At 39.9% G+C, this 26,790-nt stretch overlaps 1 protein-coding gene and 1 long non-coding RNA gene across 2 annotated transcripts in view; one reads left to right on the top strand and one right to left on the bottom strand.

The window, feature by feature from the left end:
- Positions 1-4,136: 4,136 nt before the first annotated feature.
- LOC107980027 lies at positions 4,137-25,682 on the top strand. Its single transcript, XR_003482456.2, has 4 exons — positions 4,137-4,270; positions 19,640-19,752; positions 21,414-21,502; positions 25,220-25,682. It is a non-coding gene; the product is annotated as an uncharacterized LOC107980027 (long non-coding RNA).
- Positions 16,075-26,790, bottom strand: part of Fyb1 (FYN binding protein 1) — a 96,326-nt gene continuing 85,610 nt past the window's right edge. Inside the window, exons 17-19 of the mRNA XM_035440592.1 lie at positions 22,810-22,843; positions 20,755-20,786; positions 16,075-18,071 (exon numbers count right to left, since the gene is read on the bottom strand). Coding sequence (XP_035296483.1) covers positions 18,049-18,071; positions 20,755-20,786; positions 22,810-22,843 — 89 coding nt within the window. The 3' untranslated portion in view covers positions 16,075-18,048. The remainder of the gene's footprint in view (positions 18,072-20,754; positions 20,787-22,809; positions 22,844-26,790) is intronic.

The raw sequence follows: 26,790 nt of genomic DNA, 5'->3' as shown, positions 1-26,790 counted from the left end.
ACCAAACAGAAAACAGGAAACGTGGGAAGTGAACTATCTAGAGGGTGAATACCCTTGGTATGACTGAGATAAGACTAAGGTAGTAAACAAGGCTGGAGAGTTGGACTCTTCATTGAGCTCAGACTCAGGCGGTAGATCAAAGTGAACCCAGGTTGGTAGCGCCCCCTGCTCTCCATCACTAGCAAGTACAAGTTCTTTTGGGAGAAGTCTGGCATGTACTGAAAAATTCAATCATCACATGACTTGATCGAATAAAGAATAGTTTATATTCTAAAACATTATCAAAATTACAGGGAAAGTCATCACAAAACTGACAGAACTGTATCACTTCTAGAACAATTTACAGGTAAAGTTGAGTGATAGTGGACTTAAGGTATCGACTATAGAAACAGAATTTAAATTGCCCATTGCAAGATGGAATGATTGTTTTTTTAAACTCCACCCATGATGGAGAAGTGAGTATGGGACTTTCCTTCCCACAGTGCAGAACTGCTACTCTAGATAGAAATGTAAAGCAACTGTTTTTAGGTTGGACAACGGATACTGTGACCTTGAGATAAAAGAAACAAAGTGATCACATTCTCTCTGGATTTCTGCCTGGAATTTTTCTTTTTAAACACAGTACAAAGTTATGGAAACTAACACAACAGCAGGCTCACTGGATGGGAACTAAAGTGACTGAAATTTGCCTGGCAATGGTGGTGGTGCACATCTTTAATTCCAGCACTTGGGAAGCAGAGGCAGATGGATCTCTGTGAGTTTGAGGCCAGCTTGGTCTATAGAGCTAGTTCCAGGACAGCCAGAGCTGTTACACAGAGAAACTCTGTGTAAAACAAAAAAGTCTAAAGTTCAATGATAAAGAGTCATTTTATGTTTGATAAGCAGGGTACCAGGGATGAGGGACTTCTACTGTGCAAGAGACTCGGGAGTCTGCACATGAACTCTCTCTTGCTTATTTACTGGAATTTAAAGTTTAAAAAGCTCTGGGCAGGACTCTGGGGAAGCTTGGCACTGTTCAGTATTAGTTTTTGAAGGACTTTTAATATCTAATATCTTGGTATGTTGGGGGAATGGAAAGTAAATTGCCATGTTAAAAAAAGAACTTGTTCTACTAAATTGCTTCATCTAACCTTAAGAGAAGAGGAAGTGCCTAGTCTCACTGCAGCTTGATATGCCATGGCTGGTTGATATCCATGGGAGATCCACCTATATCTGAAGAGAAACAGGCGGAGGAGTGGATGGTAGATGGGAAGATGGAGAGAGGAACTGGGGTGAGAAGAGCAGGGGAAACTTTGGTTGAGATGGAAAAAACAACAAAAAATAAACAAGCTGGACAGTGGTGGCACACACCTTTAAGCCCAGTACTCGGGAGGCAGAGGCAGGCAGATCTCTATGAGTTTGAGGACAACCTGGTCTACAGAGTGAGTTCCAGGACAGCCAAGGCTACACAGAGAAACCCTTTCTTGAAAACAAACAAATATAATGCATGAAACACGAGATATTATAACATAACAAATGCTAAAAGCAAGGAAGAAAATAATAATCTTACTACTTAAGTGAGCCAACTCATTGGAGGGCAGAAAATGCCGAAGCTTGCTCTCAAGCTATTTAATAGATATATCAAATGACTCTCATGTTTAGATAAAGGGAAAGGTCCTATGGAAACCAGCACAGTGCCAAAGAAAATCAATCTAGGGAGCTCACAATTTCTGATTTATTTCTGATTTAAAGACTTATTTAAAGCTACCAGGCATTTTTAGAGAATGGAAAGACATATAAATTAATAGCACAGGAAAACATCTCAGAAAAAAAGTTATTTGCAATTAAATTTTGATTAATATGACAAAGCAATCCATTGTAAAAAGAACCTTTTCAACAACTGGTGCTGGCTGGATCAACTGGATTGCCATCTACAATTAATGGGTATCGATCTGTACCTTAAAACTTACACAAAAATTGAATCAAGATGGATCATAAACCTTAAAACTGCAAATGTCCAGAAGAAAACAGTAGAAAATCTCCATGATGTTGCAGAGGAGAAGCACTTCTGAGACACGATAGATATCAGGGACATGATCAATACAAGGCTAAAAGGATAAACTTGGATTTTATCAAAAGGCAGACTATCCCTAGGAAGGACACTGTTGGAATGAAAGGATTGGCCACAGACTCCTAGGAAGTATTGGGGTTGTTTGTTTGTTGTGTGTCTCTTTTGTGGCACTGGAGATTAAACCTGGGATATCACATGACTGAGTTGTATCCCCAACCTTGGAAAATATTTTTAATCATATATTTGATAAAGTACTTATATACAAGCTAAGTAGAGACCGCTCAATATTTAATTGGTTTTTTTTAAAGAAAAAGAATCTATGGTGTGATGGCTATTCTTGGTTGACTGTATATATGGAATGGACTATAATCCAGAAAGGGAGGACATATTTTTGATCTGGATCTTGAGGCAAGAAGACAGCATGCCTCTGATTTAGATCTTAAGGCTGGATGACCACACCTTTAATCCAGACCTTAAGGCTAGAAGGCACATGCCTTTATTCTGGGGCCGCACCTTCTGCTGAAAGGACACTGGAAGAAGAAAGTGATATGTGTTCATTCACCTACTTGCCCTTACACATCCATCCATTCCTTCATTGGCATTGGAGTCTGTTTCTAGCATATACAGAAGACCAGCTAAGATTCCCCAGACTCATGGGACTGAGCAACTACTGGATTCCTGGACTTTTATTCATAGATCTCTCTCTCTCTCTCTCTCTCTCTCTCTCTCTCTCTCTCTCTCTCTCTCCCTCTCCCTCCCTCTCTCTCTCTCTCTCCTCTCTCAAACCACCACAGTTTGTGTCTCATCTAATCCATTTAATATTTCATGAAATATGAAGAGAAAAATATAAGGTTGAGCAGTAATAAAGAAGCAATAGTGTGTAGAATTTGCCTATGAGTAATGGAAGGCTAGGATAAATTCCATCAATGAAGAAATAAACCAGTCTCCAGGAAAGGACAGGAAGCAAGTGAAGAGCAGGGAAAGAAAACTCATGAACAGAAGTCTCCATGAGACAGAAGTGCCCAATATAATCATTATCATGTTACATGTATTCCACTGTCTTCCTCCTCCACTTAAGATCTGTCCTTCTCCTCTCATGGTCCTCTTTCTTGTGTCATGACCTATTTATTTTGTTGTTTTGAGCTTTGGGTTTTTGGGTTTTTTTTTAATATTATCTCATAGCCCAAGCCAGACTCAAATTCCATACTTAGCTAAGGATGGTCTTGAACTCCTGAGGCCTCTTGCCTCTGCCGCCAAGTACTACGATTACAGGCATGGGAGCCAGGTGTGGTTGTGCGTGCCTTTAGTTCCAGCACTCAGGAGGCAGATCTCTGTGAGTTCAAGGTCAGCCTGGTCTACATACAGGACAGGCTCCAAAGCTATACAGAGGAACCCTGTCTCAATGTGGTAGTTTGAAAGAAAATAGCCACTAAAGGGAGTAGCACTATTGGAGTGTAGCTGGTTGAAGTAGGTGTGCCCTTGTTGGAGGAAGTGTGTCACTGTGGGGGTGGGCTTTGAGGTCTCCTTTGCTCAAGCTCCCCTCAGTGTGACTATCAGTTGACTTCCTGTTGCCTGCAAGATGTAACACTCTCAGCTCCAGAACCATATCTGCATGCTGCCATGCTCCCTATCATGAAAAACGGACTAGACCTCTGAAACTGTAATCCAGCTCCACTTAAATGTTTTTGCTGTGGTCATGATATCTCTTCACAGCAATAAAAACCCTAACTATGATACTCAAAGTAACAAAACAAAACTGAAAATATTTGCCTGGTGTTTTTTGGTAGTATATGGTAGTATGACACTATCATAGCTGGCTTTAGTGTGTTGATTTCTTTGAAACAACAAGCAGACTTCTTGTTAATGTTCTGTTGTGCAAAGATTCATATTAGTGAATTATAGTTAATGCTTTCAGACCTGGTTCTCCAATTATATCATCTTAATGAGATCTGCAATAACTTCTCTTCTTGAACAAAAATTACCTCCAACAGCCAATTTCTATCCCTCAATGATACGCGTTACCTTTTTAGCTGAGTTTATCCTATCAATAATATACACTATATTTACTAATCTTTCTTTCATATAGGTGTGGTCAACTAACTACTTGATCACTGGGATAGTTAAAATACAATATTTGAACCATCCAGGAAATGCCCTTAAAATGAGAGGTGAATGCTTCCTTCCATCTTTCTTCCCTCTGGATGGAATCTGCACCACAAAGTAAGTTTGGAATCGGAGTTCTATGTCATGCCACAGCAATGGTGTGTGATGACACATGTAAAATTGAGTTTACTGCTGAAGCTTGTTAGAGACTCAGTGTTCAAGTTTTTTCTTTTGTTTTGTTTTCATTGTTGTTGTTTTTTGAGGGCTGATTCTATGTGGACCTGGCACATACCAAAATTCCAAATTTCCAGAGGGTAGCAAATGTTCATAAATCATATTGTTCATACAATGGATTTGAGCATAGTAAGTGATGTTTATCTGTTCTGGAAAAGGTTCTAGAATTCTCTGTAAATTTAAGTCCCCACCCCAGGCCTAAGCCAGGTTTCCCAACAGTACTTACTGGTCTCAGGCCTGTGTTTGTAACTCTTTTATATACAGAACCTTAACTGATATTTTACCAAACTTAAATCAGACATGGTGCCATGAAAAAGTGATTGGATGCTATGTTAGTTAATTTTCTCATTGCTGTGCTGAAAATATCCCAACAAAAGCAGTTGAGGAAGGAAGGATTTATTGAAGTTGTAGTCCATCCTTGTGGCAGGAGCTTGAGTCAGTTGGTCACATTTCACCTGCAGTTAATGAACAGAACAATGTTTGCTTCTGAGCTCAGGTCCCTCTTTCCATTATTTCCCATCCAGAACCCAGCTCACGAAACTGCCCACATTTCTAACATCCTCTCTCCTCAATAAACACAATCTAAGAGCTCTTTCTTGGGCACACCACACGCTTGTCTCCTAGAAGCTCTATTCCACACTGACTCTGGAGCTCATCAAGTGGACAATCATTACAGTTGCTTAGGTGACTAACACATCCACCCATCTTAACAGGGGTGATTATATACCCACTAAGTTGCAACCATTTGCCAGATGCCACCAATTTTTCCTGAAGGTTGTAAAGGGTACATCATGTTCAGGAGAAGATATACTTCTCTTGTACTTTCTTGTCTGCCTACAAGACTAGGAAACAAAATTTAGTCATTGCAAGAAAGCTTGAGGCAACAAAATCTGTAGCTGCCCTTCTCATCTTAGTGTATTGGGATTAAAACCAACACTTTGCAGGGAACAGTGTGATGTGTTGGTAATCCGCCCACATCATGAGTGTAATCACTGTCAGCCCAAGCAAGGGGGTGGGGCGTAATATCACCCTGATCTGGTGATATTAGTGCTATTATGAGAAGTAATGCCTATTTGACAATACCTTCCAACATGGGTCCTGGTACAGGCAAAGGTTTCTGCTTTTATCTCTTTTTCTCTCCCTTTTTTGTTTTTTTGAGATAGGGTTTCTCTGTAGCTTTGGAGTCTGTCTTGGAGCTTGCTCTGTAGACCAGCGTGGCCTCGAACTCACAGAGATCTGTCTGCCTCTACCTCCCAAGTAATGGGATTAAAGGCTGTATTTGTTTATTTATTTATTTATTTATGTTTGTGTGTGTGTGCAGCCACACACAGCCACAAATGTGCACACAAGTATGCCATCATACATGTAGAGGTCAGAGGACAATTTGTTCTTTCCTTCTACTATTTGGGCTCAAGGGGTTGCACTCAGGTTGTCAGGCTTGAAGACAAGTGTCTCCTTTGTCTGCTGAAGAAGCCTTTTCTGTTTGTTTTGATTGTGTTTGTGTTTTTGCTTCTTGTCTTCTTAAAGGAAAGGGTTCAGCGGAGACACAGATAAGCAGTTTAGTTGACAAAGCAAAGGATAGTACACTCCACTCTGGAGGAAGATAGAGAAGGTTCACTCAGATGTGGGGATAGAGGAGGGGGGAGTTAGCAGCCCACTGTGTATTATAATATAGATTGTAAATATGTTTTATGAATATTTATGAGTTTAGTAGAATATTCATGGAGTGAGATGACCCTTTTTTTTCCCACACCATAGTGCACCAGAGCTCTTTTAGTGTATGTCTTCCCATGATCCTCTTGTAAAACTCCTGGGGCTGGGTAGGAGGTCTCAACCATGGTGCAAATGATATTATAATGTAGCCAGTTATTTTTGAGAATGAGACTGTGCATGTGTGGCAGTTGGGAAGTTCTTTGGCACCTTAGTTTCTGGTATAATGGGAAGAATTCAAAAGCTTCATCAAGGAGTTAAACCACAAAACCGAATTCAGATGACCAGGAGACAGAGGCCAGGACACAGTCTGTTTCTGCAGTACTTTGTACTTAGCTCCTTGCCTCTCAACCTTGTCTAATACTAGTGGAATAAGCCCTAAAATATGCTTTGTTTTTTTGAGACAGGTTTTCTCTGTCGTTTGGAGACTGTCCTGGAACTCTCTTTGAAGACCAGGCTGGCCTAGAACTCACAGAAATCTGCCTGCTTCTGCCTCCCGAGTGCTAGGATTAAAGGCATGCACCACCATCACCTGGCTAGAATACCTTTTTTAAAAATGAGGGCTATTAAAGAATTCTTCAAATATGTTTCATCTTAGAGTAAGTAAAGAAATACCAGGTTATTTGATGAATATAAAACTCACAGTTGGTAATTTGCTATGTTCTTGTGTTAGAGCCATGCTCCCCTCTTTTTTAAATGTCCTTCATAAGTAATTGGGGTTTTTTCTTTGTTATTTTTATTCCTGGTGAGGCTTGATCTGTTTGAAAATTGCCCTTTATTTTATTTCCTTGGAAAATGGAAGTCAGTTTTAAAAATACTATTGAAGCAATGTTATTAACATTTAAAAAGGTCCATAAAAATGAACTTATTCCATCTAGAAAAAAGATCTAGAAGCATCAAAACAATGAGTATAAGAAAGCCAGGCTTACATCTCATTTTAAAATGTGATGATGATTAGTTTCATGTGGTCAGACAGACCATGAAAGATGAATATGTTTCATGGTCTGAGTTGCCATGTTAGACACCCGTGAGATGAACACTCAGAGGACAAGGAGCCATTCTAGCTTCCAAGTTGTGTTCTTTGGTGGGAATGTTACCTAAAAGACTTACTCCTATAAAACAATAACATTAAGAAACTATTAATTCAGGATAGGAGAGCATCATAGTTATGTTTCCATTGCTGTGAAGAGACCAAGGCAGCATATAAAATGAAAGCATTTAATTGAGGCTTTCAGAGGACAGTAGAGCCCATGACCACCATGGCAGAGAGCAGGGCAGCAGGCAGGCATGCAGGGCCCTGGAGCAGTAGCTGAGAGCTTACATATGATCTATAATATGAATCAGAGAGAGACAGAGACAGAGAGAATGATGTCTGGGGATAGTGTGGGCTTTTTGAAACCTCCAAGCATTATCCCCCAGTGATATACCTCCTCTAATCACCCCCCCCAACAGTTCCACCTAGGGACCAAGCATTCAGGCACATGAACCTATAGAAACTATTTTCAATAAAGCCGCCACAGGGACCATAAGCTTTTCTTTAAATGCATAGCTGATCCCCCAAGGGGGTGGGACCTGTGGTCAAAGCTGGGAAGTAGGGTGGCTAGTTGCAGCTCGTGTGATTTTTCAGGGTTATTGGAAAATACTTATGCCCCAGACACTTCCATAGGGTTTTGCTGTTGTCCCCCCCCCCCCCGCACTTTGTAATTGTGTTATGTTTTGAGATGGGATCTGGCTGTGTTGCCTAGGCTGGTTTCTCATTTCTGATTTTGAGTGACAACTCCCTTGCCTCAGCCTCCTAAGTGGCTGGTACTGTAGGCACCTCCCTCCACACTTTGCTAAAGGCTTATGCATTTTGTTGTTTACTTGCTTCTGTGTGCATCTTAAATTATTTTATGTTTCGCTTTAGGATTTTTCTTTCTTTCTTTTTTTTTTTTTTTTTTAGACGGGGTTTCATGAGATATCCGAAGTTGGTCCCAAACTCTTAATTCTCCTATCTCAGTCTTCTGAGTGCAGGAATTATAGCATCACATCCATCTGAGGCTTGCGTTTTAAAAGTAAATTGTGTTTGTGTTGTTGTGAAGAGTTCAACTGAGAGTGCCCACAATGGACTGAGTCCTGATTCTGTTTCTTAGGTGATGTTGCAACTGAAATGATTAGTTATGATGGCAGGACCAAGTCAAGTCATGTCATGTGGAGAGGGATGGCCATAAGGTCTCATCCATAAAACACATACTTTTCTGCCCCATTTATTCTCAGTGAATCACTATCCCTACTGAGAAATCTGCAGACTTATTCCTGATAATTGTCCCTGGCAGAACCTATCCCTCAGGTGCTGAATGATTTGACTGCTAAATGTGTTGCACCTGCAAATATTCCAGACCTCCACACACCAAGTGATCCACAGGAACTGAGGTTGCAGAGGAGAGCTTCTGCCAGCCGGTGACTAAGATGGAGCAAACAAATGGCCAGCCTGAGTCAGTGCTATTCTTTCTCCAGGACAAGGCTGACACTGACCATTAGCTGAACTCATATTTTTGTTCAGCTTCTTCCCTGTGTTCCTCATTTCCTGATCCTTGGAAATCTTTCCTGAGAGTAATCTCTCAAGAAATCCATCACAGAAATTCTGCATTAAACTCTGTTTCTGAGGAACCTGACTGGTATGGATGGTATGGATTACATGTTCACGTCTAGATTTTGACGACTAGAATCCAAAATGTGGTGGTATTTGGAGATGGGGCCATTGGGAGGTGACTAGATCATGAAGGTAGAACCTTGACAAATGGGTCTTTATGTGAAGAAGTCTTTATGTGAAGAAGTCTTTATGAGAAGAAGTCAGAGAGAGAGAGAGAGAGAGAGAGAGAGAGAGAGAGAGAGAGAGAGAGAGAGGCGCCCCTCTGCTAACAAAAGTACACAGAAGTTGGAAGTGTGCAACCTGGAAGAGAGGAGGTTCTCTAGAACCCAGCCACACTGGTACTCTGATATTGGATTTCCTGTGTCAGAACCATGAGAAATATGTGTGATACTCACTGTCTATAGTGCTTTATCATAGCCCCTTTGTCTTAGGGTTTCTATTGCTGTGATGAAACACCATGACCAAAAAGCAAGGTGGGAGAAAAGAGTTTATTTGTCTTACACTTCTATATTATTGTTGAAGGAAGTCAGGACAGGAACTCAAACAGGGCATGATCCTAGAGGCACAAGATGATGAAGAACCTATAGAGACTTACTGGATTGCTCACCGTGGTTTGCTGAGCCTGCTTTCTTATAGAACCCAGGACCACCAACCCAAGAATCGAAACATCTACCATGGGCTCAGCCCTCCCGCATTGATCATTACTTGAGAAAATGCCTTACAGCTTTATCTCATGAAGACATTTCCTCAACTGAGGCTCTTTCCTCTCTGATGACTCTTGCTTCTATCACAAAACCAGCCAGTACAAGCTTGAAGTAAGATACTGACCAATTAGTCATTGATCATTAACTCAGCAGGATCTAGAATCCCTGTGTATGTGAGGGAGTGTCTATAATGAGTGGAATGACTGACCCTAAACTTGGCATCATTCAGATTGTATAAAAAAGGAGAGGAAGTGAGCTGAGCACCAGCATCCATATCTTTCTGTTTCTTGATCATAGTCATTGAACAAGGACTCTATCAGGAATGAGACTAAGGGCCATTTATGCTATATCCCTGAACAGGTCCATTCATATCATACTCTAGTGAAGAATTAGACTTAATTCTTTGTATTTCCTTAGTACTGGAGTAAGGTCAAATTTAAAAGTAATAGGCTATTTAGTTTGGCAGGGGAAATTTTCAGAGAGAATAAGATCCATTTCTTTCTTCTTCTTGATCACAGACTAAATCTGAACAACCAACTGGCTCATGCCCCTGCTGCCTTGTCTTTCCTACCTTGATGGATTATACCTTCAAGCTACGAGTCTGTAACAGAGCCCCAGACCTTAGCACAATTGAATCCATGATGGAAGTACTATTCAGGCCAGAAAACTCAGCACATAGATGGTACCACCTGTCAAAATGAAAACAAAGCCCCAATCCATCTAAGTCCATAGTTCTGGGAAAGTCTCTAAATGTAGGAAACTTTCCTTTTCCTTCTATAGTTCCACTCTAGACTTGTGCTTCAAAGCTCACCCTTAGAAAGTCTCAGGGCTACACTGGTATCTCCAATACCCAGTGCAGTCTTCAGCTGGCTAATTAAGACTATTGGTTTAAACTCATGTCAGAGCAGCCCTCTCTGCTGACTACCCCACAAAAAATTTAAAATAAATCTCCTTCCTTCAGTTACTTTGGTTAGATATTTTTTCATAGCAACAAGAAAAATAACTAATACATACCAAGACTCCTTCCTAATGTCTACTTCTCCAATTAGAAGAGATTTTTTTTCTGTTGTTTCTCTTCTAAATGAATATACAACAAGTTTTATGTGTCTATTATTACTGTGTGGTCTGGTTTTCTAGCATTGCATATTTATTTATATCTTGAAGGTTAGATAACCACCATAGCTTAGTATATCTCTTTGAGATCTTTATATATTAAAAATAAGAAAACTCTGGTCCCTTGAGGTATGTGGGAGGCAATGGGATTCAGTGCTTCACTTAACATAGCATCTCCCACTTAGGGCGAGGCTCAGCAAGCACATTGTACTAGCTGACATATCTGAATTCTAGCCTAACTTTAGAAAGGATTGCTTTAAGAAGTGCTGGTAGAAATATAATAGGATAATGCTTTCACATTTGATTACAGATGTATTAAGATCACTGAATTAAAAAGGAAGCTGTAACTTGCATGCCTAAATAAAACTCACTAACTTATTAGAAAATTTTGGAAAAAATATCACAATATCTCAAAGACCCATTTTAAGGAACTGAGGTGAATGAGATGATACTGGTGTCATAAAAGTTGTTTCTTTGGTCTACTTTTTTTTCATTTTTTGAGACAGGGTTTCTATGTGTAATAGTCTGTAACACAAATAATAAAAAAATCCAGAGACAGATATTGGGGTTACAGATGAAGACCAGAAAAGCAAAGCAGCCAAACCACTAAAGAATTCTCACCTGTACCAGTGCTCAGACCAAAGGGACAATGCTGTCCTTAGGTTGCATTTCCAGGCAGCACTGCTCTCCACAAAACCTCAGACTGTTTCCTCCCCCCTTATATTCCTCTCTAGTGCTGGGATTAAAGGCATGGGATCCCAAGTGCTGAGATCAACTTTGTGTGAGCTCTGTTTCTCTTTTAGACAGATTCAATTTCGTGTAGCTCAGGGTGGCCTTGAACTAATGGAGATCTGTCTGCTTCCATCTCCCAAGTGCTGGGATTAAAGGTGCCTACCACCACTGCCTGGACAACTGTGACTAACTAGTATGGCTGGCTAGCTTTGCACTCTGATCTCCAGACAAGATTTATTTGTTAGATCATAAGCAAAGTATCACCACAACAGTCCTGGCCATTCTGGAACTCTGTTTGTAGACCATGCTGGCCTCAAACTCAGAAATCTGCCTGCCTCTGTCTCTCAAGTGCTGGAATTAAAGGAATGCAACACCACTGCATGCCCTTTTTTTGCTCTTCTTGGGTAAGAACTTGGCTATTAGCTACTGAGTGCTATCCTCAGTTGGGCATGTCTCAAACCACAGTAATATTTTAGAATTTTTATAATAGTGTGTCTCTGTTGTATCCCTGGCTGTACTGGAACTCAGTATATAGACCAGATTGGCATCGAACTCACAAGAGAGCTTACCGCTGAATGGCAGGATTAAAGCTTTGAGAATTCTATTTGGTTTCAAGCTATGGTATTTGCAATGTCCTAGACATTGAAGAACGTGAGAACACCAATTTTACCTTTAACAATAGGTTTTCTTATTTTTAATTATATGTGTAGGTGTGTGCATGTGAGTCCAGATACCCCAAGAGTCCAGAAGAGGGTGTTGGGTCCCTTGGAAATAGCTAGAATTAAACACAGTTGTAACCCATGCAATGTGGGTGCTGGGAACTGAAGTTGGGCCCTTTGCAAGAGCAGGAAGTGCTTGTAACCCTGAGCCATCATTCCATATGCCACTATAATTTTACTTTTTAATGCCCACTTTTCTGTAAGATATTCTTTAATTGCTTCTTGTATGACTAAGAAACATGGAAACTGGCTTTCTATTTAAATTGTGAGAAAACTTAGTGGCATGGGACTCATAAGCCTTTACAATTGAGTCATGTATCTCTAGGGCTTAGGTGGAAAACAAATGGTTAACTCAAACTGAGAAGTCTGAGGAAACAAGAACAGGGCATGTTTACAAGTGGATAGACAGTGTATGGAAACTCCAAATAGAGGGATTTCCTTCAACTGACACTTACTGGGTGTGTCTGCAATCCTGACGGAGCCAGATGAGGGAGAAGCAATGAAATCAGATAGCCTGTACCATGTGGAAAAGTCTGTCTGAGTGAGCTGGAATTCAAGGGAGCAAGGACACAACCAGCTATGGGGACTCCTCCAGAAAGATTCTAAAGAAACCTCATTCTCTGTGTCTCTGATAGGCTGCTGTTGTTCCCCACAGGTCACATGATACAGAAGCTGGTAGTCAGGTGATCCTCTGGAGGGAGCTGATAAAGGTTAGGCTCAAAGGGCACAGAACAGTAACAAGCATGTTGGAAAGGGTTATCTGAATGGAAAATACCTATCACCATCAGCAATTTACTCCTGTGCCTAGAACATAAATTCTACAGTTTGCCACAGTCCTCACTGCTCCCTGCCATGCCCAGACCAAAAGCTGAGTATCAAGTTGCCATCTTGTCAGTGTAAGCACCAGTGTTTTTCATAGCATACAACCATTTATTCGTTCATGGAGCTACAAACAATGAGCAAGGAATGTTAGAGAACTGAATTCTTCAAGAAAACAAAGTAAGAATATGTAGAAGTATGATTTTGAGCTTAATGTGTAAACAAAACTGTGATATTCTCTAAAAATAATTTTGGGGCTGGCTGAGAGATGGCTCCATGGTTATGGGTACTTGCTGCTCTTGCAGAGGACTCAAGTTCTGTTCCCACACCTACATTGAGTGGCTCATAATCTCTAATTCTGCCTATAATTCTAGCTCCATGGGGGATCAGTCGTCTCTGGCCTGCTCAGGTACCTGAACTCATGTATACATATGTCCCTACCCCATGCACACATTATTTAAAAGGCAAGAATTTTGTTTCAATTAATTTTTAGTCACTAAGTATACACTTTCATATTTTATAAATAAAAGACCTTGAGTCCTTAAAAAGTTCAGAATCTTGTTTAAGGTTATACAACCTAGCTGATTCTCTCAAATAAGTGAGAGGGGTATGCCGATAGCCATGTCTTTGTCACTCCCAGGTTTGCCACAGCTGCACTCATCTGTCACAAGGCTGTGCCTCTCTTGGGATGAGGAGGCTTACACAATGAAGAATATGAAGGGTTCTGTTCAAGGTTTACCACTTTGTCTAAAGGGAGACAACAGATGAAGCATTATTCAGAGGCCTCTCTGTTTGCTCCAAACTTTGCCAGCCCTGTATCACATTCAGCCATCTTCTTTGAGCAAAGTTGCTCCTTCTTCCTTTCATACATACCAATCTCTAAGAGACAAGTTGTAATCTATTCTCTGTCCCACCATCTGTTTCCAGAAGGCCCAGCACTATTGTGATCAACTTGATCTTGATCATGATCACTTAAGTGAATCTAAAGTCAGCAGTAACCTATGTTTTAGGGAGGGTAGTAGCTTAGCTACCCATTCATTGAAGCTCTTAAGGCACTTGAAATGTAATTAAGAAAAACTGGCAGCCTACAGGCTTAACACATCCTTATAGACGCACCACCCACTGACTCTTCCATTATCAAATATATTATTAAGAGCTTCAAATACCACTTTATAAAAGGATATAAAAGCAAATAAGGCAAGAGTCCTTGTTTTCATGGGGCTCTGTATCTCACTGAACAAAGAAGATAAAGAGTAGAAACAGACTTCTGAGTTTCAAGCTTGGGTAATAAGATAACAGAATGCCAGTGAGGAAAAATATAGAGGAAGAATAATTAGCTCTCAGGTCAGAGAAAGAATTCCATTTGGAGTATTATGAAGTTAATACGTCAGTTACTTTTCATATTGCTGTGACAAAACACCTAACTGAGGAAACTGAAGGAAGGATTTATTTAGCCTTACAGTTTGAGGGGTTACAGTGGTGGTTTGAATGAAAATGGCTCCATAGGCTCGAAGGGAATGAGTCAGTTAGGAGGTATGGAGTAGGTATGGCCTTGTTGGAAGAAGTGTATCAATGTGGGTAGGCTTTGGGATTTCAAAATGCTCAAGCCAAGCCCAGTGTCTCTCTCTTCCTGCTGCCTGTGGATTCAGATGCAGAACTCTCAACAACTTCTCCAGTACCAAGTCTGCCTACATGACACCATGCTTCCCACTGAGATGGTAATACACTAAACCTCTGAACCTGTAAGACAGCCTCAATGAAATGTTTTCCTTTATAAAAGTTACCATTGCCTTAACTGCTATAAGGCTCTTTGGGGACATTGCAAAGAAATGGCTTTAAAGTGATGGCAGCAGAAGCCAGGTTGGAGCCATCTGGAGATGGAGTGGATCTTGAGAACACGAGAAAGGATGAACAGGGTGGGGAATGCTCAAATGTAGCCTCAAACTCACATTCAGTGTTACTTAAAGATGCTTTCCAAAGTTAGTTCCCCAAATTCTGATTCAGTTTATCCCAGGGTTCAGATACAGGTTTTGTTGTTGTTTTTTTGCTTTGTTTTGATCTGTTTGTTTGGTTCAGTGTTTTCAAGACAGGGTTTCTCTGTGTAACCCTGGCTGCCCTGGAACTCACTCTATAGATCAGGCTGGTCAAGAACTCAGAGACATCTGCTTTTGTCTGACTCATGAGTCCTGGGATTAAAGGTGTGTGCCACCACTACCCAGACAGATACAGGTTTTAATAATCTTTCAAGCTGTACTGTGCTTAGTCTGGTTTCCCTGGAAAGCTGACATCAAGATGGGCTGAAAATGCAGGAGTTCTCTTTTGGTGGACAGGAAGGAACGGGTGTGTGTAAGAGAGCCATCCAGGTGATGTGGAGGAGCCTGCTGACAGCAGTGAGTACCTGCCCCAGTGAAGGCAGAAGGCAGGATGGTTGGAACTCTAAGGAGGGGTTAGCAGGGCTGCTAGGGAGGCCTCAACTGACTGGGTTTGCTCTGTGAAGAGTCTGTATGCTGCCTTCTGTCCCTGTTATCCTCAATCGCTGGTTAGGACACTCTGTAGGGACCTTGATCTCTACACAAACCTGGTGATGCTCTCAGAAGCACAGTAGCGGGAGCCTTTGGGTCAACAAATTCCAAACAACTGGAGGAATCTGAGGCATGTTGTAACAGCTGGTGCATACACCTCACCAGTTTAAGATAATGGAATGAGAAAGGGAGTGTGGAAATGGGTTGTGGGTGAAGTATTCAGGTTCAAGTTAAAATTTCAGGTTTTTTTATTGCTAAGAAATATTTTAGTATATTTTAAATATACAGAGAAAGCTACTCACAGCAGAAGTTAAAGATAGGAAGGAATGGGGAAAGAAGGGAGGGAGGGAAGAAAGACGTGGCAGAGAAAGAGGGAGAGAGAAAGAAGGAGGGGAGGAGGTAAAAAAGAGAAGAAGATAGAAAGGGAATAAAGAGCATGAATGGATTATGGAGGAAGAAACTCAGAGACAAGTTAGGAGGAAATTGGATCCTTGGTTATGGCTTTGAATTCCGATTGTGATGTCTTACCCTCTGAGCATTTTGAACATGGGTTAAATTTACGTCTCAGGGAGTTGGAGAGAATTGTACTTAGCTATCTGTTTCTAAGACAAAATCGGAAGCAATGTATCAAGAGGCAGGAGGAGGATGGTACAGATAGGGTTCTTCTGTAGACAGAATCACATTGAGAGAGAGGAAAGACGGTGGCCTTGATGTGCATATGAAGCAGAGGGCAGGGTCACTTGCTGAAAAGGCATTTTATTGGCAGTTCTTCCCACATGACAAAATCTCACACACAATCTACAACAAAATCACATTTAGTATATTAAAATTAACACTTCAAATACACATTAAATAATTATTGCATAAATCTCTCATAGGTATCTGTCCATTTCTTTGAATATAAATCAAAGCTGAAATAGTCTCTCGATCTAATTTGGGATTCTTTAAAACCTAACATTTGTATTGAATTTGTGTTATTCTTAATCACGGAAAATTACTGGAAATATAGTCAGCATATAATCTATATTTGATTCCAAAGTTAACATACAGCCACTTTTGAGCCATGTAATTTGTATCTAGTGACAAAAGAAGTTGAACACAAGGATATTAATGCCACCAAAGTACTTCTAATCAAAGGCTATAATTTCCAACCCAGGAGACTCAGAGTCCCGTGCCCTCTAAGTTGAGCTATAGACGACACTGACATTTTTAAAATTTCAAAACACTTACTAGAAGCCCCAGTTCTAACCTTTTGAAGGCTTTGAGCTACTTTATAGGTTTTCATGTGTGTTTATGTTCCTATGTGTGTGAGGGCATATACACATGGAGTCCAGAGGACAACCTTGACTGTTGTTCCTCGGTTGCTGTTCATGTCCTTGGAAAAGAAAAAAAATTCTGAAGTGTGCATCTGAGATGGGGGAACCATAAAAGCTTTAATTAATGGGTAGTGGAAAATGTTGGGGTAAACTTAATTGAATCCTATCCTCTAAGGACACTGGGAGGGTAATGAAAATTGCCAAGGTTGCATCACGGTCAATAAGAAAACCAGCAGGAGGATTTACTAATTTCAAAACACATCTTCCAATCTGTTATCTGTTTGGATGTTGAGGCATTGTGTTTTGGTTCGTGGTGCTTAGTGTTCTCAGCATTCAAAAGCCAGTGCTTTACAGTCTGGAGGAGGTGGTGAGGAGTATGTCTCAATGGGGAGCATCCTAAGCCAACCACTGGGACTTACTGCCTTGTGTTCCTTCGACTGAACAACTTTCTAGCAAAGTGGTTATAAACATCACTAGGTTCTGCAGAGGCAATTGATAGCAAAACACAAAAACCTTTAAAAAAGACTTCACAGTAAGGAGTCACTGTAAAAGGAGCATGAGTTTCAAGGTTCTTTCTTCCAGCATTCACAATTGTCATGTGCTCCCCCTCCATTTCTCTAGTTAACAATGGCATCTAAACAGAGTAGAGAATTCAACCATGTGTGTATGGATCCACAAAATAAGACTTGCTTTAGACTCTTGTACAGGTTGATCTTAAATGTGCATACAAAAGACAAAGCATGCTTATTGGATAATTAACATATGAGTTCACAGTGTTCAGGGGGGAAAATTCAATACAAATGTTCTGCTGCTACATTGTCTTTCAGAAACTAGAGGAGCTAGCTCTGCCTTTTCTGGGTAGGTAATTTGAACAGGTGATGTAATGCTAGCATGAGCAATAGGTTGTCTTCTTGTGGAATTAAAAATAAAAACTACTTCTTTATATTCTTCTTTCTTCTTCCTCTAAGACGTCTTTGTTTTTCTTTATTTCTTTAAAAAGGGGTATGATAGGGGAGATTCCCTAATGGTGGTCTTAAAACAAAGTATCTTCATAAGCATAACTAAAGTAAAATAGGATCCTTAAGCCAGATGTGGTGCTTCATGTCTGTTTTCATAGCACTTGGGAGGCTGAGGCAGGAAGATGGCCAGAACTACAAAGAACCCCCTGCTCAAAAGAAAAGAGAAGAGAAAAAAGGAGATAAATTCTTATATCTCACTGTTAATCTTTTGACATATTAAACAGAGTTCATTTTCCAAATTTAAAATTTGAAAATTTTATAAAAAGATTGAAATTTCATTTTGTACATTCATTTTTTTTCTATGATACCCAAGATCATTCCAATTAAAATTCATGTTGTCTACTAACAGACACAGTAGAATGGACAGCCTGAGTGCTAGTCATTGTCGTAGATGCAACCTGAAAGAAAAGAAAATACAACTTGAATCCACCCATCAATTTTTGTGTGTTCATGTGTATGCAGGTACATCTGCACATGTGTGTGAAGGTTGGGGGATAACCTCTAGTAACATCCTCAGGGACCACATAGTTTCTCTGAGGTGGAGTCTCTCTTTGGTTCCAATCCTACCAATCAGGGGGAATCCCCAAGGATCTTCCTGTCTCTACCTCCCCAGTACTGGGATTACAAGCACTTGCCACTGTGTCTGTCATTTTCATGTGTATTCTAGCCAGAAGACTCAGGTCCTCATGATAGCAATCTAAGCCTTACCTACTAAACCATTTTCCTAACTCCCTATTAAGGTTTGGGAAATAAGTCTTCATGAAGCCCAGGCAGCTCTTGAACTCAATAGATCATTGAACAGGATTTTCAAATCCCAAGCCTCCCGCTTCCATATTTCAAGTGCTGGCTCTGTACCATCACATCTGGCCTTAAAATTTTAAATACAGATTATATACAACACATCCTGAGTGTTTCAAGTTAGAGAGCTGGATAATTCAATATCTCCAGAATTAAGATTTTTTTAAAGTAAAACTTATTTTATATTAAGAAGACAAACAGAGCTAGTTAAGTGAAATTCGATACAATTAACCTTCTATACTGGCTAGTTTTATGTCAATTTGACCTACAGGGGGGTCTCCGTTTATAAACCTCCCCCATATGATTGTAGGCAAGCCTGTAGAACATTTGCTTAATTAGTGGTTGATGTGGGGAGGCCCAGCCCATTGTGGGTAGTGTCATCCCTGGGCTGGTGGTCCTGGGTTCTATAAGAAGGCAGGCTGAGTTAGCCATTGGGAGCAAGCCAATAAGCAGCACCCCTCCATGGCCTCTGCATCAGTTCCTGCCTCCTTGTTCCTGTCCTGTTTGAGTCCCTATCCTGACTCCCTTTAATCATGGACTATGATGTGAAATATAAGCCTAATAAACCCTTTCCTCCCCAACTAGCTTTTGGTAATGGTCTTTCATCACACCAATAAAAACCCTAACTAAGACATCTTCAAAACAGCCCAATTTCAACAACATTCCTGGAATCTTCATCAAATGAGACTAAAAGATTAGTTATTCTGACATCACATCTGTTGTAATTTAAAAAAGCAGTGCATGAGAGAAAGATGCAATGTGACAGAGCTTGGGTGGAAGGGTTTTTTATTGGGGGAGAGGGGAGACTGGCCTCTGGAGACAGGAGTGGCAGAAGAGAACAGAGAGAGGGGGAGGGAAAGAATGAGAGGAAGAGAGATAGACAGAGAGAGAGAGAGAGAGAGAGAGAGAGAGAGTTGGCAGGGCCCTTTTAAAAGGGAACATAGTGAATGTGCACAGGAGGTGCTCTTAGTGGCTGCAGCTGAGGGCATATCCTGTCAGAGCCCCAAGGACAGGCCAGTACAGGTGCTTGAATATTTGAAAATAAGATTAGTTAAGCATCAACAAATATCTTAAGCTAAAGACTAAAGGGTCAGGGCTGGGAGATGACTATCAGCAAATCGTTTTTTTTGTTGTTGTTGTTTATTTGTTTTTGTTTTTGTTTTGCAAGTAGGGAAATAGGTTTGATGCCAGAACTGATGTAAAAAGCAAAGCAACAACAAAAAACTGGATGGTGTCAGGTGTTGTGGCAAACACCTTTATACCAGCAGTCAAGAAGCAGAGGTAGGTGAATCTCTGTGAGTTCAAGGCCAGCCAGGTCTAGGTAGCAAGTTACAGACCAGCACAAACTATGTAGTGAGACCTTGTCTCCAACAAAGGAACCTCTCCCTCCCTCCATCCCCCCTCCCTCTCTCTTCTCTCTCTCTCCTCTCTCCCTCTCTCTCTCTCTCTCTCTCTCTCTCTCTCCCTCTCTCTCTCTCTCTCTCTCTCTCACACACACACACACACTCACACACCCACAAACACACACAGAGGCAAAGGGCAACATGATGACAACTGTGCACATTTTGTTGAGATTAATGTTTTAAATCATCATTTAAGAATACCTGATGATTTTACTAGTGTATTAGTTATAAATTATGTACCCATTTATTGATCAAAGATTTGTTAGTCTCACATTTTAGCATTTGCCAGCTTTACATTTGTTCACTTAGGATTTATTAGTTTCATATTTAATAGGCTGCAATAAATAATCTATTGTTAACTTCTTGGGCATTATAGTTGCTGTTAGTTTTAAAACAAGTTGCTATGTATTAACTAAGAATGCATTTCTCTGATTTAAAAAAAATCAACCTTTAACTCATGTTATAATAAATAGTTCTCCTTTCCCTTCATTCCTCCCTATGTATCCATCTCTCCCCTGTTCTGTTGTTTTTGACGAAGGGTCTCATGTAGCCTAAGCTTTCCCCCAACTTGCATTGTATAGCTAAGGCCCACCTTTAGCTTCTGATCTTCCTGCCTCTACCACCCAAGTGCTGGAATTATAGGCCTGAACCACCATGGCCATCCTAAGTTTCTCATTCTGGAAAATAAATATACTTTTTTTTTCACTGAATTTCCTAGCCTTGTGTGAAGATGACCCTTTCCTTACCTTTCCCTGTGACACCAGATCATTGTTTTTCCACACATTTTAAAGAAACTCAAATTCTGATTGTATCTGATGGCTTTAATTAAGCCAGCAAGGTGTTTTCTCTGTTACTGTGGTGGGAGATGCATGAGACTTACCATCTGCAATGTCATCATAGATTTCTCCATCACTGGAAAGACACACATACAAAAAAAAACAAAAAACAAAAAAACAATTTTTATTGTGTGGAAAGTATCTTCCCAACATTAATATATAGAAGCTAGCAACAATATGATTGCCACATATCAGAAACATTTAGAGGTGAAAAGTGAAGCTATGCATGTGTATGTGTAAGTGGACAAAGATTTTACATTCATCTCTACATTTTCTTTCCCTGGCTCTACCGACTCCCAGTTCATTCTGCAAATAGAAGAATAGACACATGCCTCGAGGGCACAGATCATGTCCTACTTTGAGCATTGCCATGGGCAGTGCCCATCTGAACTCCCTAAGAACGAGGTGCAGAGCTAAACAAACTAAATTGCCAAGGCAAAACCCTCTTCCAGGTGCCTCAATCCAAAAGTGCAATGGATTTTAACAGTTATTAGTACTAGATTCATACCTTTAGTTGTTTCAAATGCTTAAAAATTTAAATGACTGGAATATATTTGACACGGGAAATGGCTATACTGTTTTCTTCTGTTTCTAGTTTCAAGTATTTAAATTCTAATTATGGAATATACAGTAATAGAATTTTTATATTATTGTGAAGATCACATCTACTGCAGTAATTTTGACTACTTTTGTATATTTTCAGGTTTTGCTGAGCCCTGTAGCTTTATGCAGTATTCTGTTAACAAACACTGAGTGCTCTGATGCGCTGGTAGGCACAAATACGAGTCTGAGGTAAGAATTGATAGTGAAAGTGCATAGTCTAATGAATAATTTATAAATGATATAATAATATAAGTATAAATACAATCTTGAGATGTAGGAAACAGTTCTAAGCTTCCGAGCTGTGAGGTAGCTGTGTCACTTAGGGTAAGACATGCTCTTGCTTCCTGCCCTATATCTGGGCCTTATCACAGCAGCAGCAGCAGTTCCCTTGTTCCTGCCAACTGTGGCAGATGCTGTGAGCTCCCTATGTCTTCTGTTTGGATCCTTTCTCTGAGGTGGAGGGAGCATTTGGCTAATGGAAATCTGATGTGAATGCAAAGAGGACAGATTTTCCTGCTGTTTCTCCCATAAATGTTTATTGATAAATGTATTTTAATAGATAGTGAACCAATGGTCACTTAAGGGTCCTTTCTCCATTTTCTTTTAACCATCCTGCAGTCACCTGAAACACATTCCTTCCATAAAATTCACATCTTTTTTAGAACAAAACCTATCAGAAGTCCCATGCCCACCACTGTAATACTTATGCTGAAGAAAACAAAGATGTTAGGGTCGTTTTCCTGTCTGCCCTCATTGGTGTGCTGGCAGAACTCTTAACATGCATTGCCCTATTCACACATGTGTCCTTTGTTTATGCTAAATGATTTGTGAATTCTTTCATTTTGGCAGTTTTACAAATATTTCTATTGCTCAACCTGATAGTAGGATTGATTTTCTGCTCTGGGTTTCTTGGTGTAGCATCTTAAAGTGTTTTAGAGGAGTCCAAGGGCTTACAAGTACCAGGCTGTGACAGACTGTGAAAAGATCTTATTCATAAGAATACAAGAGTCATTGATTACTATCTTTTGAGGGGCATACTTTCAATAAGGCAACATAATAGAGCACTGTGCTTGGTGTGAGTATAGCAAAATCTTCAGTTAGGAGCTAAACTATGAGCAATTATTAACTGGTGACGTTAGTACCTACAACACCCACCATTTGGTTCTAATTAGTCCAGCTCTAATACTGTAATAATTAATAAGCAAAATGCAAACAATTAGCAAAAAGGGTAGTGGCTTTGCCTAGTGTGTCTTCAGTGTTTGCTGAACAGACAGCTCAATGAGTACTTAAGATTATTCCCCATGAGTGAGCCAGGCTACCTTGCTAATTCCGACTAGCATATTCAGCTTTGTTATTGATACAAATATAGTACATTGTTTTCAATTTATTATCATAGTCCAATCCATTGCATTCTGGAAATAATATTAGTACTTTTTCCTTAAGGAAACCATAAGATTCTTTTTTAAAAATACAGCAATAGAAGAAAATGGCCTTACTTGTCCACCAGGTAACTCCGAAGGACATAACCATCTGTAAAGGGAAAAGAAAATGCATTTTAGTTACAGATACAGCTTTGAAAATATTTAATGTTTAGTTTCACAGGTTGATATACAAGTGAATAATTATTATAAGATAATGTACTGAGGGACTGGCTGGAGAGATGGCTTAGTGGTTAAGAGCCCCTTCTTATCCACAGCACCCACTGTGATGCCCAGAGTCACATCAAATATCTCATAATTGCCTGTAACTCCAGTGCCAGGGGCTCTTAGGCCCTATTCTGACCTCGGCAGGCACCCACTCATGACACACCCTACACAGACACAGCAATAAAAATTTTTAAATCTTTAAAAAGATATATTGAAGAATATCATCTATGTAGAGCATGCTTATAGAGTAATTTGCTCATGCTTATACCACATTTCCCCCACCTCTTAGCATCTCTCACCAACCCCTTTCCTATCCTATTTTTTCTTTTTATTAACTTTTTAAAGACAGCATAAAAGGCAGCTTCACTCTGGTATTTTCATACATAAATCCTTACACTTTTGTGTAATTGATCCCCTTCTCTGGCTGCCTTTCCTATGTCTCCTGCCCTTCTCTTAGTGGTTCCTTTCTCCTTCCAAATACTTTCCCTTCCATTTTCATGTCACACAACTTCCATTACCCTTTCCCTTTCTCTAAGGTCCCCTTCTCCGCTCTCATGCTCTTCTTCCTAGGCCCCTTTGCCACATACACACTTACATATAGGCTCCATCTGTGAGAGAAAAATATGGCGTTTATCTTTCTGAATTGGGTTTATTTGGTTTAATATAGTCATTTTGAGGTCAGAACACAACTGGCAGAAGTTTGTTTTCTCCTCCTACAATGTGAGTTGAAGGAATTGAACTCAGGTTGCCTTAGCAGTATACATGCAAAATTATAAACTGTTGATAAAGGCTATTAAATATTGATATTTAATAATATTAAATGTTTCTATTAAAAATCCCCTGGAAGAGCCTGGTGGTGGTGGCACACATCTTTAGTCCCAACACTCGGGAGGCAGCAGCATGCAGATCTCTGTGAGTTCGAGACCAGCCTGGTCTACAAGAGATAGTTCCAGGACAGCCTCCAAAAGCCACAGAGAAACCCTGTCTTGAAAAACCAAAACAGAAAAAAAAATCCCCTGAAAGATTATAATCAACTTTGTGAAAGGAAAATTAAAGATCATTTAACCACCTTCTTGAAGATTATTATTTGCTGATGCTTTTGGGTGATTTACTTTTCAATTAAATTACTTTTAACTTAAAACTCAATTATGATAAAAATTCTCAGACCTGATTAAGCCACTACTAAGAGTCCTTTACATGGTCAAAGTTAATAATTCATAAAACACAGCTCAACTTTATGAGTTAATTACAAAAGCTATATTCTCTTACACTCTCACACTCTTAGTGTGTTCCCTCCTATATCTACCTTGCTCACAAGCTCTAAACAATGTCTTTCTCTTGTGTGGTTGATTCCTTTGCAGATACAATTGCTCAGTTCTGTTCTTTTCTCTCTCCCTCTCTACCTTTCTTTCTCTGTGCATATGTGAAGGAATGAAGGGAGATATCAATGACTGAATATTTAAGGAAATGTAAGTGGTCACATGTAGGGTGAGGCTGTCCCACTCTATTTTAGTTCCATGATAATGTGATAATTTAGAACTCACTCACTAACTATAAAATCACTTATCCAGTGTTTTTACAGGATTACTGACTTTTAATGTAGCATAGGCTTTGCTGTTTAGTGCTTTCAAGTGTTAAAAGTTTATTCTATTATTCAAGGACGGTTCGAGATAGCGTCAAGACACGTGACTTACCATGGATTGTTATGTAATTTTGGCAGTATAGTTCCTAGAAATTCTTTTTTATGCAGGAAGAAAATGTTCTTGTTGTTCACATGGCTCATATTCACTTACCAATATGGGATATTAATAGAAATATGAAAAAACCCACAAAACGAAACAAAATCATGGTTATGGTGCAGAACGGCTGCTATGTTTAGCCTTACAAAGTTATGAGAGCTGATTCTCCCAGGATTCTCACATGTCACACAGAGTTGTTATTTGGAAGCCTCCCGCTCACGGAGCAGAACACAGTGGTTGGAACAAATGTCTTGAAATATGTTGTGGGGTAGAATAGTTGGGAACGTAACACTCATCCCCCGTATGTGCCAGTCAGTTTCCTCCTAAAATGTTGCTTACTATGGGGTAGATGTGTCTCAGGACTAACAGCTCACCTGTGAGAAGACATTAGAAGTACGGAATTTCCAAGGAAATAGACAATAGCCTTGGAAAAATAGAAATTAACTTGATTTTGTAGTTTCAATTTTTCCTCCATTGAAATGACTGTCTGTTATTGATTACTTCATTTGTTGTATTTGCAGAAAATAAAGTTAAGTGACTGAACTTGGCCTGCTGCAGTGAAAAACATGACTGTATTGTGTGGACTTGCTCAGGCGAGTGAACTAATGGCAAACCTGAAGGGAAACGAGACACTATGAATGGTGTATAATACCGAATGTGATTTATTCTTTTGGTTTTCACAAGAACTAATCTATTTCTTTTTCTTCTCTGACTCTCTCTTTGTATTGTTTCTGAGGCTTTCTGCTAGAACGACTTTAAACATTTCATTCATTCATTCATTCATTCGTTCATTCATTTAATTTTTACTCTTTAAGGTGAATTTTCACTACATCATCCAGACAGTCCTTGAACACGTAGTTTCACCTGCTGTTCCTCAGTCAGCCTCCTAAGTACTGGAATTTTAGGTGTGTGCTAACACAGCTGGTCCACATTGACTTTTTAAGTTTCTGAATAATTTTTTTCAATGAGCGTGCATTGTTAAAACAAAACAAAAAAAACTTAAAGAAATGATCAACTAGATTTGTGACAATGCCCAGCCATTTGAAATCTCTTTTCTGATGCCTAAAGGAAACAGAACATTTATAGCCCAAATAACTCTTTTTTTTATGCCTCATTTTTTTCTTTATAAAGTTTTTCTACAGTGACAGGAGGTGGGGAAACTCTCAGCTCATGAGCATCAGATTGTAGAACTGTGCTAATATTAGCTAGCAATTTTAAACATTTGAGAATTGCCAGAAATATATATATTTAAGATGCCACTGCCTACACAGTTCTCACTTGCAGAGTGGGTGAGACCCGAGTGAATGCAATAATGTCTACACCAGAGGCTTTTGCTCCACACAGTGACAAAGGGATTCTTTACACTTTAACCTCTCATAAACTTTAGGTCACATTCTTTTCTCTGTCATATGTTCAAGAAGAATGGAGACTGGGGAAAACATTAGTCATGCTGGTGCTGAACTACAAAATGTCATTGCTGGTCATGAGAAGATGTAAAAATAAGGGACAGCTTTAGAGTCCTTAATGATCCACAAGCTAACAGTGCTCACCAGGCCAAGCCAGAGAACTGACTTCTGTCTGGTTGATCAACTAGAAATCTAGAGTATTCCTTTGAATCTACCAAGCCCCATTCAAGGTGTGAGACACTATACCAGGGCTGACAATCCAACATCAAGAACACTTTTATGAAATTCTGCACAAGCCCAAAGCCTAAGAAGAGCTGCAAATTAGTGAAACAAACCACTCAGAAGTCCAAGTAGTGGAGTTGGGGAGAGACTCATCATGCTGGGGTAGCTGGTAGTAGGGGGTAAGGATGCTTCCAATTTAAGATGGTCACTGTGTTGTTTGTAGTGGGCAATTATGTATTCCAAGTCAAATATAATAGCACAGTGGGATGAAGAAGCATAATTTATGCAGGGAAAGACAAACATGTACTTTACTTTTGGATGTTCATTCTAGACAGCAAACTGCAGTTGCTGTCCATAGGCTGAATCAGGAAGGGCATTTGTCATATGCTATCCTAAATACTGTGTGTGTTTTAGAAAATATCTGTTTAACATAGGAGTGGATTAGCTTCTTGAGAATGTGGGAA

This window comes from Cricetulus griseus, chromosome 2, assembly GCF_003668045.3.
Source record: "Cricetulus griseus strain 17A/GY chromosome 2, alternate assembly CriGri-PICRH-1.0, whole genome shotgun sequence".
Lineage (NCBI taxonomy): Eukaryota > Metazoa > Chordata > Mammalia > Rodentia > Cricetidae > Cricetulus > Cricetulus griseus.
This window is presented reverse-complemented; position numbering and strand designations above follow the sequence as displayed.